The 17250-nt window shown below is 46.5% G+C and overlaps 1 protein-coding gene across 3 annotated transcripts in view; it reads right to left on the reverse strand.

Annotated features, from left to right (window-relative positions):
- FA2H (fatty acid 2-hydroxylase) overlaps positions 1–17250 on the reverse strand; it is a 54358-nt gene extending 37108 nt beyond the window's left edge. The window contains exon 1 of one of the 3 annotated variants that reach the window (XM_086349871.1): positions 16930–17250. In XM_086349871.1, the coding sequence (XP_086205997.1) occupies positions 16930–17199 (270 nt within the window). In that variant the 5' untranslated portion in view covers positions 17200–17250. Of the gene's footprint in view, positions 1–10209; positions 10240–16830 lie in introns of those variants that run through there. The other 2 variants (XM_086349872.1, XM_086349873.1) reach the window with 2 other exon arrangements.

Genomic DNA, 17250 nt, shown 5'->3' on the forward strand with positions numbered 1-17250 from the left:
CCTTCCCTGATCACTCCCATCAGAAGCTGCAGCTGTCATTCTGTTACAGCCCCTGATCTAAAATTTATTTGCTATCTATTCATCCATCCATCCAAAGAATATTCTGTTACAGCTCTAGCCACAACCCTTAGTGCCCTGTCTTCCTCCTTCATTCCACGGGCAGGGATGCCCTGTGAGGACAGCAACCAGTTGTCCTTTTACCCCCAGCATTAGGCTCAGCGGGGGCATGAGGAGACCAGGACCACTGTCTGCAGCTGAACAGAGGAAGGAGAAGGAGGCAGCCCTACCAGCCCCTGGGACCACTGGGGTGGCTGCCAGCCTCCGTTTCGGAGAGACAAAAGGTCAGTGCAGACCCCACCCTCACTGCGGGGAGAGGCAACTCTGAGAAACTGAACATCGCCACGCGCATGCAACTACAGGGGGTAAGTGGCCTGACCCAAGACGGTCTGAGCACATAGCAACTTAAGACCCTAAAACCACGCGTTCCTCACCGCCTAAGAGAAACCTGCCTTTTCTTAGTGGAAGCTGGGCTGAAAGGGCTTGTAATCCCATGTCAGTTAATCTCCATGCTCCATTTTACTGAGCTCACATGATCTCACTGTAGCCACACAGAATCCTGCAGTGGGGCAGTGAACGGGGAAATAAAGGCCAGGAGAGTGTTCTGACTCATGCGACGTCACGTAGCTGACGAGACGCAGAGCTGGACCAGAGCTACAGGTCCCCGGACGCCCCCACTCTCCTGGAAGGGGACAGGTGCAGTACCCACCGCACAGCTGCTCCGCACTGAACTCCACACTGGGAGCTTGAGATGCTGACTCTTTAGTAATCCCACGAGACCTGCCCACCAAGCCACTTTCAGTGACTCCAGCTCTCCCCTCTCCATTTACCCTCCGCCCTTAAACTTCTAGGACAGTGGGTTGCAAAGTTTATGTTGCTTCTGAGGCACACAGGGAGCTTGTTAAAAGTGCAGGTTTCGAGGTCTTGCCTTCAGAGATTCTGATATTGTAGATGTGGGGAATGGCCCAAGAATATGAAACTATATATACATATACACACATACATCTATCTCCTTGTTGAAGTGAAAGTGTTAGTTGCTCAGTCATGTTTGACTCTCTGTGATCCCCTGAACTGTAGCCTGCCAGGCTTCTCTGTCTATGGGATTTCCCCAGCAAGAATACCGGAATGGGTTGCTATGCCTGGCTCCAGGATATCTTCCTGATTCAGGAATCGAACCCAGGTCTCCTGCATTTCAGGCAGATTCTTTACCATCTGAGTCACCATGGAAGCCCGTATACATGTATTTGTGTGTGTGTGTGTACACACACATCTATCTCCTTGTTAATTATCTTAATTAATTTTCTAATTTAGTTATATTTGTATTTTTTCACCTCAATGAAACATCAAACTTTTCACAAGGGTCTTAAATAGAATCTCCATTGCTACTAGAACCATTTTTCTGAAATACCACACAATTTCCAGGGCCTATCATATTTACTTCCATCAAGGTTATCTGAGTGGCAGAAGTTATTTAAAGATATCTGTACTGGGAGAAATAGTATCTCTCTGCACAAGACACGAGTTCAGTCCCTGGGTCAGGAAGATCCTCTGAAGGAGGGCATGGCAACCCACTCCAGTAGTCTTGCCTGGAAAATCCCATGGACAGAGGAGCCTGGTGGGCTACAGTCCATGGGGTCTCAAAGAGTCAGACACGACTGAGCGATTAAGCATGCACACATGCCACCCATGTCAAGTTCATGCCCACGCAGAACCTGGTGAGTGTGACTTTATTTGGAAATAGTGTCTTTGCATTCATCACATTGCGATGAGGTCACACTGGGTGAGGGTGGGCTCTAAGTCCAGAATGACTGGTGTCCTCATAGGAAGAGGGGAAATTTGGACACAAATGTAAGACACAAGGAAGAATGCCTGTGTGAGGCTGTGGCAGAGACTGGAGTGAAGTATCAACAAGCCAAAGAACACCAAGGGTTGTCAGTCCCACCAGAAGTTAAGAAAGAGGTAAGTCCCCTTAGAGGCTCCAGAAGGAGCCAACCTGGCCAGCTCCTTGATTTCAGACTTCTCACACACAGAACAGCGAGAATAAATTTCTGCTATTTTAAGTACCCAGTCTATGGAACTCTGCTAGAGCTGCTCTGAGAAAGTAATACAGTATCACTAGAAACGGGATGCCTTGTTGCATGTAACCATTCACGTGCTGTTACCTTGTTTGATTCTCCCACCCATTCTTTAAGAATTTGGGGGTGATGTCCATGAGGCAACTACCAGTATTTTTCCAACACTTTATTGTGAAAAAACTTAAACATGCAGCCAAGGTGAAAGAATCTTACTGTGAATCCCTGTATCCCTACTACCTAGATCCTACCATTCACATTCTATTTCTTTTTAAAAGCCTTTTTTGTGTATATCTTGATTAAAAAAATACTTTAGTGCTAAAAAATCTTACCCATCACCTGGGCCTTCAGTGAGTTATCATCTTTTTGCTGGAGGAGGGTTTGAAATACCACAACAATTACCAAACCGTGACACAGAGACACAAAGTGAGCAGACGCCCCTGGGAAAAAGGCGCCAACAGACTTGCTTGAGGCAGGGTTGCCAGAAACCTTCAACACAACAACAACAGTACTGGGACATGCAACAGTAAAGCACAGTAAGATCAGGTCTGCCTACACGACTGTGTGATTCCACTTCTGTAACACTGTTTATGTCTGAGAGAGGAAGAAGACAGGGGACAAAGCAGCACCTCACAGGATGTGGACAGTTCTAAGTAAAACGTTGACCCTGCAGCCCCACCTGCTAACCTCACGGCCCCCGGCTCTTGGAAACCCAGTTCCTGTGTCACGGTGCGCTCCTGTGCCCATAGGACACACACTGGGACCTCCCGGCTTCCTAGAGTCTTTCTCCAAAGTCATCCCCTCACCACAAAATCCAAACCAGCATTCCCTCAATGTGCTCCAAATGTGCCCAGTTCTAGCAGCAAAAAAAAAGAAAAAAAGGATTTACATGATTGATATTAAGATTTGAATGACCAGAGACAATTCCTTTAACCTGTCAGAGTTTCCATGCTTTTAATTGAGCCAGGATTTCTAATCTCTGCTGCGGCTGCTGCTAAGTTGCTTCAGTTGTGTCCGACTCTGTGGGACCCCATAGATGGCAGTTGATACATAATTACCACTAATGGTAAAATGATTAAGAGGGGGGAAATGGAGATTGAACTCTTCTAAAGTATTTTCTTCTTTTCCTTTCTCTTATATCAGTAGGTGCCCCAAATAAGTTATTGCAGTTTATCATTCAAGTGTAAAATATTTTGAATCAATAATATATTTTCTGTTTTCTTTTGGTAAAGACTGGCTTTTATTAATGCACTTTCTATCCTCTGTAAACTCTTTTTGTGCTGAATGTTGGGACTGACTACGCTAAATAAAAGCTAAGTAAAATTTGTTGCATAATTTTTCTCTTCTTTACTGAACAAAACATATGAAACAAAATATGTGAAACCTTAAAAAAAATAATGGGGGGAAGTAATTTTTAAAGTCTGGTGCATACCAACATCTAACTCTTACAATCATGAGGTCATATCTTTAGAAGCAAGTTATTTGCCTCCATTTAAAAGAAAATGGGTATTGCGCTTCCCTGGTGTCCCAGTGGTTAAGAATCCACCTGCCAATGCGGGGGACAAGGGTTCAATCCCTGGTCTGGGGAGATTCTACATGCCTGCAAGACAGCTAAGCCCCTACGACATGCACTGGGGCAGCTCAGCCCCTGGGCCTCAACACTGAGCCCGGGTGCCTACGGCCCGCGCTCCACGACGAGAGAAGCCAGCACAGTGAGAGCCAGTGCAGCACAACTAGAGAGGAGCCCGATCGCCGCACCGAGAGGAAGCCTGCACGCAGCAACGAGGGCCCAGTGCCGCCAAAAATAAATAGATGAGTAAATCTTAAACAGAAAGAAAGAACAAACATTGGGTATAAATTTCATATAGAAAAAAGCCACCAATCTTAAGTGTACTGTACGATATGTTTTGACAGTTATATGACTTCTTGTAGCCAATGCCCACATCAAGATATGGAACACTTCTGTCATCCCAGAAAAGTCCCAGGAATCTGCTTTTAATAAGGCCTCATTTGACTTTGATGAAAGGAAACTGGAGGGGATAAGTATGCAGTTCCCCTGACTAGAGGGATGTGAAGTTTTAGATTTACAGGGCTTTGCAAGAGAGGCGCGGGTTCCCTCGCCGGGTGCCCCCCGACTCTCTGAGCTCCCTCACCCTCCATGCACGTGCAGAACTTGACCTGATGGCCCTCCTCTGACCACAGGCTGGGGACACAAGGCAGGAAGACACACAAGACCCGCCGCCACGGAGGCAAGGCTGCCTGCACGCGCTCCCTCCACACCTCTCCCCATCTCTGCAGAAACACTGCCATTCCACAAGCACTGCACCTCAGTGTGCACGTCCTCCCCAAGGACGTGCAGACTGCGGCCACGCCCGGGGTGGGCTTCTCAGAGCCACGTTCCCCCTGCTCCAGCCACACGACCTCAGGGTCAGGGCGCGGTGGTCAGCCAAAGCTCCTGAAAGTCAGACTTGACCGTGTTCCCCCAAGGCTGGCAACATGACCCAGAGCTGTTTCTCAGGTCTTGGCCTGCCCTTTGCTTTCTCCAGTGGAGCAGGTGGGAGCAGAAGTCTGGCTGGAATAGAACAGAGGAGCAAAGAGGGGGGAAAACCTAATGCCTTAAACCTAATAAAAAGTGAGTGGTTTCCAGGGAGCTCAGCCGGGCACTCTGTGACATCTAGAGGGGTGGGAGGGAGGTTCAAGAGGGAGGGGATATATGTATACTTATGGCTGATTCGTGTAACTGTACAGCAGTAACCAACACAACATTGTAAAGCAATTATCCTCCAATTAAAAATAAATTTAAAAAATGAGTGATTTCATTACTATAGAATAGAGTCCAAGAATAGACCGAAATATGGAACTTCTCTGGTTGTCGAGTGGCTAAGACTCTGCACAGGGGGCCCAGGTTTGACCCCTGGTCAGGGAACTAGATCACATATGCTGCAACTAAGACCTGGCACAACCAAATAAATAAATACTAAAAAAAGAATAGTCCAAAACATGTATGTGAATGTTGTGTGATTGCTTGGTCACTAAGTCACATCCAACTCTTTGTGACCCCTTGAACTGTAGCACGTCAGGCTTCCCTGTCCTACACTATCTCCCTGAGTTTGCTCAAACTCATGTCCATTGAGTCAGTGATGGTATCCAACCATCTCATCCTCTGCTGCTCCTTTCTCCTCTTGCCCTCAATCATTCCCAGCACCAGGGTCTTTTCCAGTGAGCTGGCTCTTCAAATCCAGTGGCCAAAGTATTGGAAGGTTCAGCTTCAGCATCAGTCCTTCCAATGAGCACTCGGGACTGATCTCCTTTAGGACTGACTGGTTGGATGTCCTTGCTGTCTAAGGGACCCTCAGGAGTCTTCTCCAACACTACAGTTTGAAAACATCAATTCTTCGGTGCTCAGCCTTCTTAACAGTCCAGCTCTCACATCCATACATGACTACGGGAAAAACTTTGACTATATGGATCTTTGTCAGCAAAGTGATGTCTCCACTTTTTAATACACTGTCTAGGTTTGTCACAGCTTTCCCAAGGAGCAAGCATCTTTTAATTTCGTGGCTGCAGTCACCATCTGCATTGATTTTGGATCTCAAGAATATGAAATCAGACACTGTTTCCACTTTTTCCCCATCTATTTGCCATGATGTGATAGGACTGGATGCCATGATCTTTGTTTTTTGAATGTTGAGGTTTTTTTTTTATTTTATTTTTAAACTTTACAATATTGTATTGGTTTTGCCAAATATCAAAAGGAATCCGCCACTGATATACTTGTGTTCCCCATCCTGAACCCTCCTCCCTCCTCCCTCCCCATACCCTCCCTCTGGGTCGTCCCAGTGCACCAGCCCCAAGCATCCAGTATCGTGCATCGAACCTGGACTGGCGACTCGTTTCATACATGATATTATACATATTTCAATGTCATTCTCCCAAATCTCCCCACCCTCTCCCTCTCCCACAGAGTCCAAAAGACTGATCTATATATCGGTGTCTCTTTTGCTGTCTCGTACACAGGGTTATTGTTACCATCTTTCTAAATTCCATATATATGCGTTAGTATACTGTATTGGTGTTTTTCTTTCTGGCTTACTTCACTCTGTGTAATAGGTTCCAGTTTCATCCACCTCATTAGAACTGATTCAAATGTATTCCTTTTAATGGCTGAGTTAATGTGTGGAAAGGTGGTTTTTTTTTTCCCTTAGTTAGTGCGAAAAGATAGATTATTCCATAACTCTACTGGGAAAACTAGTTGGTCATTTAGAGAATTTGGAACCCAAAATAATCTCTATTTTGTCACTTATAATACCCCCCCCCCATTTCCAGTAGATAAAACGTTTAAGCAAAACCAAACAAATAACAGAATCATTAAGGATAAAAACTATGAACAGGATACTATTTTTGTTTTTATATATAAAATCATAAAGTAGAGGTGATCTTCCTAAGAATGACGAAAGCTAAAAGCTTTAAATGGAGGAAAAAAACATTAAACAGGGTAAAAGACAAATGAGAGCTGGAAGACAAGTAGTAATATGCATGATGGATAAAGGCTAATATACTTTATATATAAAGAGCGGTATAAATCACTAGGGCTTCCCAGGTGGTACGGTGGCAGAGAATCCACCTGCTAATACAGGAGACACAAGGGATCAGGTTTGATCCATGGGTCAGGAAGATCCCCTGAAGTAGGAAATGGCAACCTGCTTCAGTATTCTTGCCTGGAAAATTCCATGGACAGAGTAGTCTGGCGGGCTGCAAGTCTATGAGGTTGCGAGGAGTTAGAAACGACTGAGTGAACACACACACACACGTAAACTAATAGGGAAAAGATTAACTATCCAACACAGATGGACGAAGGACCTGAATAGGCAGCTTACCAAAAAGGTGTAAACAGTTCAGAAACGTGTAAAATACACATTACAAGACTTTCTCCTGTAATTCATAGAAGTGAAAATTTGAACAAGGAGCACTAAAAGTGAAATAGAATCTATAATTTAAAAACTCCCTACAAACGAAAGTCCAGGACCAGATGGCTTCACAGGAGAATTCTACCAAACATACAAATAAGAACTTACACCAATTCTTCTCAAGCTCTTCCAAACAACTGAAGGGGAGGAAACACTCCCACAGGCATTCTGTTAAGCCACTATAACCCTGATACCAAAACAAAGCAAAGTCACCACCAAGAAAATTACAGACCAGTGTCTTTGATGAATATAGATGCAAAGATTCTCAAGAAAAATATTAGCAAACTGAATCCAACAACGCATAAAAAATATACCCCACAACTGAGTGGAATTCTTCCCAAGTTCACAAAGATGGTTCAACATATGCAAGTCAATCAATGTAGTATACCACACAAACAAAGTCAAAACTCACATGATCATCTTGTAGTATACCACACAGACAAAGTCAAAAGTCACATGATCATCTTGTAGTATACCACACAAACAAAGTCAAAAGTCACATGATCATCTTGTAGTATACCACACAGACAAAGTCAAAAGTCACATGATCATCTCAATAAATACAGAAAAAGCATTCGACAAAATTTAATATCCATTTATGATAAAAACTCATATCAAAGTGGGCAAAGAGGTAACATATCACAATATAATAAAAGCCACTTATGACAAACCCATAGCGAACACAATACTCAACAGTGAAAAAAAGCTGAAAGGCTTCCTGCTAAAATCTGGAACAAGACAAGAATGCCGACCCTCACCGTTTATATTCAACATAGTATAGGAAGTCCTAGCCACAGGAGTCAGAGAAGGAAAAAAAATAAAAGGTATCCACATTGGAAGAGAAGAGCTAAAATTGCCACTATATGCAGATACTATGATACTATATACAGAAAACCCTAAGGACTCCACACAGAAGCTAATAAGTGAATTCAGCAAAGTAGCAGGATACAAGATTAACATTCAGAAGTTGATTACATTTTTTTACATTAACAATGAAATATCAGAAAGGGAATGTAAAAGACCATACCTTTCAAGATTGCACCCCTCCCCCCAACAAAGCCCAGGAATAAACCTGACCAAGGATGTCAGGAAAGGACCTGACCAAGGAAAGACGCATATGCTGAAAACTATAAAACATTAATAAAGGAAATAAAAAAGGATTCAAAGACATGGAAAGATAGCCCATGTTCTTGAATGGAGAAAACTTTCATGGCTGATGTGGAAGGAAGTACAAAATACATCATTAGGTTAAAAAAAAAAAAAAAGGCAGCAAGTTGCCAAGGAGCCTGACCATACAACTCCTCTACATGGGAAATAGAAAGAATAATTTATGTGCTTCTCTGAGGTCACCAGGAATTGTTGATAGTGTTTACACAGGGACTAGGTTGGGAGGGGCACCCAATTTTTTTGCACATTCCTTTTAGTGATTTAAATTTGTGTATGAACTATGTTCACAGGTAATTATGACAACAGAGAAAAGGAGGGACAAGCTGATAGCTGGGGTTACTACCATCTGACAATATACAATGTAATAAAATGAACCCAACTGCAAAGTGAAAGTTCAAAATCAATGCAAAAACTTATAAAATTTCATGAAGTCAATGAAAGTGAGAGAAAACTGTTTTAGTTACAATTCCATGGTCAAGTAACGATCTGGCAAATGTAGGCTGTTTAACACTGAAACACAGGCAATCGACAAAGGATGAAGCCCTTCAAAAGAGAAGGGCTTGTTTACCAAGGATCAAAGGAGATCCTCAGCCCTTAAATGCTGTTGCTAAAATGACCCTCTTTACGATCATGCTGTGAACAGCCAATGCAGAGCTTAGAATGTCACATGGCTTTCATACATATTGTCCAAAAAAACCCCACACATCTAAAACAACTACTTGAATGCATTATTTGCTCAATTTAAGAATAAGCAGCCAAGTGCAATCCTAATTTTGCTGTCAGATTTTTTTTTTTTTTGGCCAAAATCTAACTGCTCCTTATTTCTCCATGGTAGTCAGTCTCAAAGTGTGGGCCTTAACTTGACTTAAAAATGTGAGATCCTTCTTAGATTTTTGTGGGTAAGTGATCTTGTTTCATAGAAGTTCATTATTACACAAAACTAGGGGCTATATATTAGCAATTAAGTGGGTTATTATGGACTACTAACATTCGGACTTTATAAAACAAAACTAGCCATTACTAAAATCTCCAGTTCCATTTTCCAGAGGGAAATGTGAGCACTGCACAATGCTAAACGATGTGAAAAAGGTTCTGCTGAGCATATAAGGATGAACAGAGCTATTCCCTTTAAATTCTACTTGTTTTAAAGGAGAAAGTATGACCAATTCATTCAGGTAATTATCAACCACGTTTGATGTAGATTGCATGGCTCACTTTTAAGTGTGTAGTCACGTGTAGTTACATCAATGGAATTTTTGGCTACTAGCTTTCTTCTAACAGGACCTTAAGACATTCTGTATGCATCGCAGTTCAAATATATTAAAACAAGTCCCCTCAAATTTGCTTACTTGGTATTGCTGTTTTAACACCTTGCAATATACTATCGCAATAAAGAAACAATGCATTTGAATAACTGTGTTTTAGGGCAAGGCTTCACAACAACAAATCCTGAGTGAGGTTTCTACTTCTCAATGATAACTTTACAGCTCTTGCTAGCATCAAGTTTGGTATTCTCCAACCTTACTATTATGACTGAGCTTGGTTTCCATCAGAGGGCAAGAGCAGGTGGGAAGAGAGGTCGTTAGAATCTTCTGCCCATTTTAGATAAGCAGGAATTAGAGATGATTGACAATCACAGTTTGGAGATGACACGCTTTAGAGAGTTTTGCATGAAAAGACACAGGGAAGAGTCAACAGAACTGGAAACCCAGGAACCTGGGTTCTACCTCCACACATCATCCAAACACTTACAGACACACGGTTACAAGCCACAGCGCTGAGAGCAAGCAGGGCTCTCGATCGGCATTTCCTATGGTTCCTTTGACTTCTACCCTTGTCGGGGACTTGGGTAGGAGTGAACTGCAGTAGCCTCACGTGGAAGGTGTTTTGGCAACTCCTTCCGGCTGATGAAAAACTGAGGGCAAAGGCAGAAATGAGGGACTCACCTGATAGTCCTCCATACTTTCCATCAGCTCACAGTCCTTTCCGCTAACAAAGAAGAAACTGGAAAGAGGTTTGTTTGCGACTCCACATCTTACTACTTGAAGCATCCTGTGCGTGCCATCACCGCTTTCCTTTGCAATTTGGCACGTATCTCGGCATTTGGAAACGCCGATCGAGAGCCGTCCTTGCTCTCAGCAGCTCGTTCATTCATTCATTCATTCAGACATTTATTACTTCCTGTTGGCAGGCACGAGGGTGCTAGTGTCTCCCAGGGAAACCCAGGTGAGTCCAGCAATTTCAGTCTTCAGGGAGTTTACAATTTAGTCAAGAAGATAAGACATGCAGTGAAAGCAGTGAATAGGGAAGAACATTTTGAATGCTGTAATGTAGGTAGAGGCCAAGTGCTGTGTGAGTGTGCGAGAAGGAAAAACCTAGCTCTAGATGGGAAAGGAAGGAGACTGAAGAAGTAGAGTGGATAGTTATCTGAATTAACTCCAAATTTAACTAAGTGTTCCGGGTGTGGAGCCGTGGATGCAGCAATTGGGAGCCACTGAAGATTTAGGAATACTGCTGTAATATAACCACGTTCTTTGGAAAGCTTCGCAGGCCATGGGCTGCAGGGAATGCTGGGAGGGAGAGAACTGCCCAGGGGACTGCTGCAGTAATGAGTGTAACGAGGCTCTGGCCGTGGCAGGGGAGTAGTGGGCAGACGTCTGAAGGAAGACTCAGAAGGCCCGTGAGGATGAGCAAGGGTCTGCCCCAGCCACCAGTCTGCTTTATCCCCCACTCCCTTCTATAACCTCTGGATCCTTTAGGACAGAGCAGGGAATGGAGTCAGCAGGACAACACAGATCATCTCCCAGATGTAGTACTGAGTGAAAAAAGCTGTATCGAGGGGCACGCCACTGTGTGGTTCCATTTAAGCTCTATGTGCCGTTCTGGGAAACCAGGAACAAGAGGAACTAGCGGTGGAGACTGAGCACTAACAACCGTAAGGGGTGAAGCAGGTGGGATAATGCACTCCCTCCAAAATCTACATCCCAACACCTGGAACCCGTGACTATGTTACCTTATATGGCATGGAGGACTGTGCAGTGTGGTTAAACTAAGGACTTTGTGATGAGATGATCCTGGATTGTCCGGTGTGTGTGTGGGAGCGAGGAGCACTGCGTAACCATAAGGTTCCTTATAAGTGAGAGGTGGAAGCAGGAGAATCAGAGGCCAAGAACGAGAAGAGACAGAAGAGCAGAGGAGAGAGCAACGTGACTGGTAGCTGGGGCCAGGAGCCAGGGAACATGGGCAGCCTCTAAAAGCCAGAAAAGGGGGGAAACAAATTCTCCCCTAGAGCCTCCAGAAGGAAGGCTGCCCTGCCAATTCATTTCTGACTTTTGACTCCAGAATCAGAAGAGAAGATGGTGTTGCTTCACCGCACTGAGATTGTGGCAATTTGTTACAGCAGCAGAAGAAAATAAATGCAGGTAGAAAGCTAAGGGAGTGAGGTATCCAGAAGCCAGGTGAACACAGCCTATCAAGGACAGGGGAGTGATGGCCATGTCAGAGTTCTGCCAGGCCAGGTGAGGACTGACCATCAGGTTTAGCCAGGGGAAGGTCCCGATGACCCTGACAAGGGCACTTTCAGTACCACGGTGGGTTTCAGAGAGAACAGGATGCTCACAACTTGTCTGTCTAAATGAACGGAAGGCGACGTATGGACCAATGGTGAGTGTGTGTCTTAAGATAAATAATAAAGAAAGTGAAGACGATGGGAGCTGCTCAGGTATCAATTTTGGTTCTCTGCTGGGAATGCTTCCAGAAATGATTACTCTCAGGTGTTTCTGAGATTCCTGTTTCTTTTAATTTCCCCCATAGAGTCCTAACTTCCAGTGACAGTGAAAGTCATTCAGTTGTGTCTGACTCTTTGTGACTCCGTGGACTATACAGTCCATGGAGTTCTCCAGGCCAGAACCCTGGAGAGGGTAGCCTTTTCCGTCTCCAGGGGATCTTCCCAACCCAGGAATCAAACCCAGGTCTCCTGCATTGCAGGTGGATTCTTTACCAGCTGAGCCATAAGGGAAGCCCTAATTTCAACCTTCCCCTTAATTTAGGTCTTGAAGCCCCTTCTCTGAATTCCAGCGTGACACCAGGGAGCAGTCTTGGAGCCTGTGTTTACCCCATGTCACATGGAACCACCATGACTTGGGTCCCTGGCTCTCTCCCAGCTGGCACTAGCTTCATCCTCCAGGTAAAGCACACCTGCCACCACAAGGCCCTGGCAGGTAGCAAAGGATGGTAGCCGCTGATGGGCCAGGCAGGCCCATTTAGGGGGCCCTCCTGTAGGCTAAGCAGAGCGTGACCCCTGTCAGTCAGCAGACTTGTCATGCCCACTCTGCTATGCAGGTGGGGCAGTTTGGCAAGTTCCCCAAGCACCGGCTGTTACCTGAACTCTCCGCTCAGACCTGTGCTCCAAGCTGCGCTGTGCTCAAGCTGTTCCGGAGTCTGGGGTGGGGTGGAAATCCTGAGTCTTCCTGCACTTAGATCTCCTCCTTAATTACTCAAGCTCTGAACCTCTGCATGGCCGGACCCTCAGAACCTGGCAGAGCACACATGGCAGAATCTGTGGATTTCTCAGCCACTCAGAGATAGGTATACCTTGCGGGACTAGGACACGACGCCCAGAGACATTCAGAAAGCAGGGTTAGCCCAACAGCAGGCGAGGCGCTGGGAGTCAGGGCTTGCCTTCCTCCAGGGTCTCCTCAAACAGGGCTTTTCTCCAGGGGCTAGCTTAGATGTCTGCCCACAAGAAGCATTCTTGAGGTCTAGCAGTGTGATATGGTGGGGGGAATATGGTCTGCCCTTTCAGAGTTATTTTCCTCATCGTGGCAGGTCTGGAGTGAGGGAAGGATTCTGTTTGGACTGTGATGAAAGCTGTAGCTCTCTCACCAGAAAAATGCACAACCATGCGTTTTTACACATTATTTCATCTCTTCCATCAATCTCAGAAAATACTCCGCAGGTCACCAGGGTTAAGAAGCTCCGCTTTAGGTGTCTTCCAAAGTGTGATACTCATTCCACTGATGGTGCTCAGGATTTTAGGGGATGGGAGGATGAGTATTTATTTTAACAGCTCTATTTTCAACATGCATGTAAAACCTGTGATTTCACTGGTAATAATGCCCAGGGCAAGTAAGTGGTAAAACAGATAGTGAGTCTACTTACAGATAAACATTAAATAGTTCAAGTCCTATGCCAATTTGAAAAAAAAACTGGGACACTGATTCATGGGAGGTCATTTATTTCTTTAAAAAAAAAAAAAAGCTGGTTGCAGCTCAATCAATGGGGTTCACACCCCCTAACAATGTGAGCCACTCTTACCTAAGCTTGGAGTGAGGAGCCCAGAGCACCCGGCTGAGAAGAGGGCCAACTTCCCTGCTCAGCCATCACTGATTCACCTCTTTCTCAAGTCCAAGGCTATAACAAACCTTGTCTCATCCCACAGTATGTTGGCTTAAACAAGTCTGACTTGTTTCATGTGTGTGTGCTTTCCTGTGAGTGTGAATGAATGTGTGTGTAAGTGTGTATACAGAGGGGGTGTGGTAAAGTGGGGAACAGGGGAATCAACGGGGCTGAGTCTTGTCCCTGCAATTCTATGGCAGAGCTCCAGCAGGCTCCTCGCCAAGGACTACACTTGGGAAGAAGGATTCTGAGGATGGGCAACATTCAGAAATGAGCCCCAGAGAATAGAGCTGGTTCATGATACTCCCTTGCCTGTCAAGGCCCCGCCTTGTCCTCACGTTACAGGAGCTGGGTTCTAGCCTCAACAGGTGTCAGTGTCCCTGGTCAAGTCCGAGCAGAGGAGAGAGGTGGAGAAGGCAGCACAGGGGCTGCTAGGAGGGCTTAACCAGAGAGAAGAACAGAAGTGTCTTCTCTGTGTTCAGGCCTTACACGGAGGGCTTCTCTCTGATGGGACAGCTTCTCTAGATTTCTCGTCTGGCTACCTCTCCTCCTCAATATAAAGACAACCCTACACTTGTTTCCAGAATAGAAATCTGCAGACGGAAGCTGACAAGCAACTGGAGTATTGGGTGATTATGGCCATAGGTCAAGTCTGGGCCACAGGTTTGTAAGTATGATGTTAGATTTTTCCCCCATATCCTCAGGTGGGAGCCCAGTTATAAGGACACCTGAAACATGGCCACACTGGGACTCTTGGAGCAACAGGTGAGGGCAGGCGTAGGAAGCAAACTGAGAGCCTTCTCTGAAGGTTAGGTAAAGCAAAGCAAGTGAAAGTGAAAGTCATTCAGTTGTGTCTGACTCTTGGCAACCCCACAGACCACACAGTCCACGGAATTCTCCAGGCCAGAATACTGGAGTGGGTATAGCCTTTCCCTTCTCCAGGGGATCTTTCCAACCCAGCGATTGAACTCAGGTCTCCCGCATTGCGAGCATATTCTTTACCAGCTGAGCCACAAGGGAAGCCCAAGAACACTGGAGTGGGTAGCCTATCCCTTCTCCAGGGGATCTTCCTGACCCAGAAATTGAACCGGGGTCTCCTGCATTGTAGGCAGATTCTTTACCAACTGAGCTATGAGGGAAGCAAAGCAAAACAAAACCAAATCAGACCACAGTGCTGGGTGGCTAGCAGAGCCGGGAGGTGGAGCCATCTCAGGAGAGATACTCTGGACGGTGCTGGGAGGAGAGGTCACACCCTAGGCTCCTGTTGATAGGTTATAGTTACAGTACAGGATGCCTTCCATAAGCCATCACATGCCTGGAAGTCTCTAGTATTCTGGCCTCTGCCTCTCATTTCCTGCACTCAGCTTCAGTTATAGCTACAGCTAAACCCCTTCGGCATGACCTGACACCAAATGTCAGCTTCCAACATTAAACTGGGCTCCTGCTGCAGAATAGTGAGTCCTGTCATTTTACCTATGAAGTCTCCCAAATTCAATCTTCCCCTCTTCTTGGTCAAAGCCACTGTTACCTCTCACTTGGGCTACAGGGTAGCCTCCTGCCTGGTCTCCGCACACCCACTTTGGCTCCCTCCTCTCCTTCTCATCATTGCAGCAAGGATGCTCTTCCAAAGGTACAAATCTGACCATGAAACATCCCCGCTTGAATCCATTCCCTGGCTTCTGGTTGTTCTTAGAATCATGCCCCAAATCCTGACCACAGCCGCCTGGCTGATCTCCGGCCTCCTTCCACTTCCGTCTCCGTGCCCACCAGCTTCTGGTCACATTGGTTTTATTTCTGTCCCTTGACTCTGCCAAGTCCTTACCCTTCAGAGCCTCCAGGTATTCTGTTCCCTCTGTCTGGAGTGTTGTTCTCACCACATTCCACCTGGTTAAAGCCAGGTATCCACTGATTAGCTCCCAGAGTAAACAGTACTTTCTCCAGAAAGTTCTCCCTGATTCCTACTCTGATAGCAACAGGCAACTGAAGAATTACCACAGCGTGTTAGGTCCATGAATGAGACCACATTGTTTTGTCCATTGGTACCTCAGTCCATTGGTATCAGTACCTAGCTCAGTGCTGCCAATCATCAACACATCAAGTGAGTGAATCAATGATTAAAGAACTGGGCAGGATGATTCAGTGAAGACACCTGGAACAGTGAGAGTCAAGTCCTTTCATCCAAAGACCTAAAAGCATTTGCTGGGGCCATCTTGAACGAAGAGCTAGAAGCAGGGAGCAACTGTTGGTTTATGTCCAAGCATGATGGCCCCACTGTCCCCAGTCCTACAGCTGGGCCTGGGGTAGCCCTGAAGAGTCAGTTTGCCTCTGGCCCAGGCTTACCTGGAGCCCAATAGATAAGATCATCTCCCACACCCAAAGGTTCTTGGAATGGATAGTGTACTGATTTTGGAATCAGACACACCTGACTTTTCTACTATCTAGCTCAGATTCCCTCAGATCACAAACTGACCTCGAACTACTATAGTGTCTCTTTGGGTCCCAGTTTCCACATCCTAAAATGGAGATAATAAAATACACCCGGGGATCAGACAGAGGTTTGAATATCATCATGAGCCTGGAATGCACAGCTGCATGCAGCCCAGAGTGCTACTTCCCTCTCCCTAGCAAAACTGGCATACCCCATCACGTCACTCTGCTGGACACCCAGGCCAGCTCTCAGGGCACTAAACGAAGGGAGATCTGAAGGGCGGGAGGACACAGGCTGTCTAAGGCACTGCCCCAACTTTTCCACTGGGCCAGGGAAGCCCTGGCGCAAGACAAGGTGGCACAGGGAAATCTAAACTGAGAAGGGTGACCAGACTTTTGGATGCAGGAGTAGAGTGAGATGGGGAGGGGAGGACAGGTGAGCCTGGAAGCTATTATTCAAACAGAAATGAAAAGAAGTTGCAAAAAGGGAGAGGCTGATAAGGGAACAGGAAGGAAAGATTGGGTGTGTGAGGGGCTGGGAGGGAAAAAGTGACCCAAGACGTCAGATGGCCAGAGGCTGCAGCAGGAACCAGCAGGAAGTAGGAGATACCTTGGGAGGTGGGAGAAGTAGCAGACAGCAGAGGGTCAGGGGAAGTGCTGGAAAGGAAGGGCAAATTCCTGGTTGGGGAGCCAGTGGTGGCGGGCAGGGGTTTGTTACCAGGAGAGAAGAAGGTGGCTGTCACCTTGGGCCCTCCTGGAGCGCAGGTGCACGGGGCTCGAGGGCAGTGGTGAGCCGGTGGTGGGGGAGGAAGCAGGGGTGTGGGACCACCGCTCGGCTGTACCTCGGGATCTCCTTGCAGGTCGCCCACGTAGTACTGCTCCAGCCAGCGGCGCGCGTTGGCCGAGTGCTGGTGCGGCGGCCCGTCCAGGTCGGCGCTCACGTCCTGGCCCGCGCGCGCCCACAGCAGCTGCTCGCCTCCCGGGTGCTGCCGCACGAAGCCGGTGAGGTCGTAGAGGCGGGCCCCGCGGCGGACCCAGCAGGCGCCGGCCGCCAGGCGCCGCTGGACCTCGGCGGCGGAGAAGCAGGCGGCGGGGGGCGGAGCGGGGGCCATGGCGGGATAGCGGAGCTCTCGGCTGGCTCGGCGGCTGCCCGGCGCGCCTCT

Source organism: Bos grunniens, chromosome 18 (genome assembly GCF_055505025.1).
Source record: "Bos grunniens cultivar Pamir isolate PY7600 chromosome 18, Bosgru_T2T1.0, whole genome shotgun sequence".
In the NCBI taxonomy this organism is placed as follows: Eukaryota; Metazoa; Chordata; class Mammalia; order Artiodactyla; family Bovidae; genus Bos; species Bos grunniens.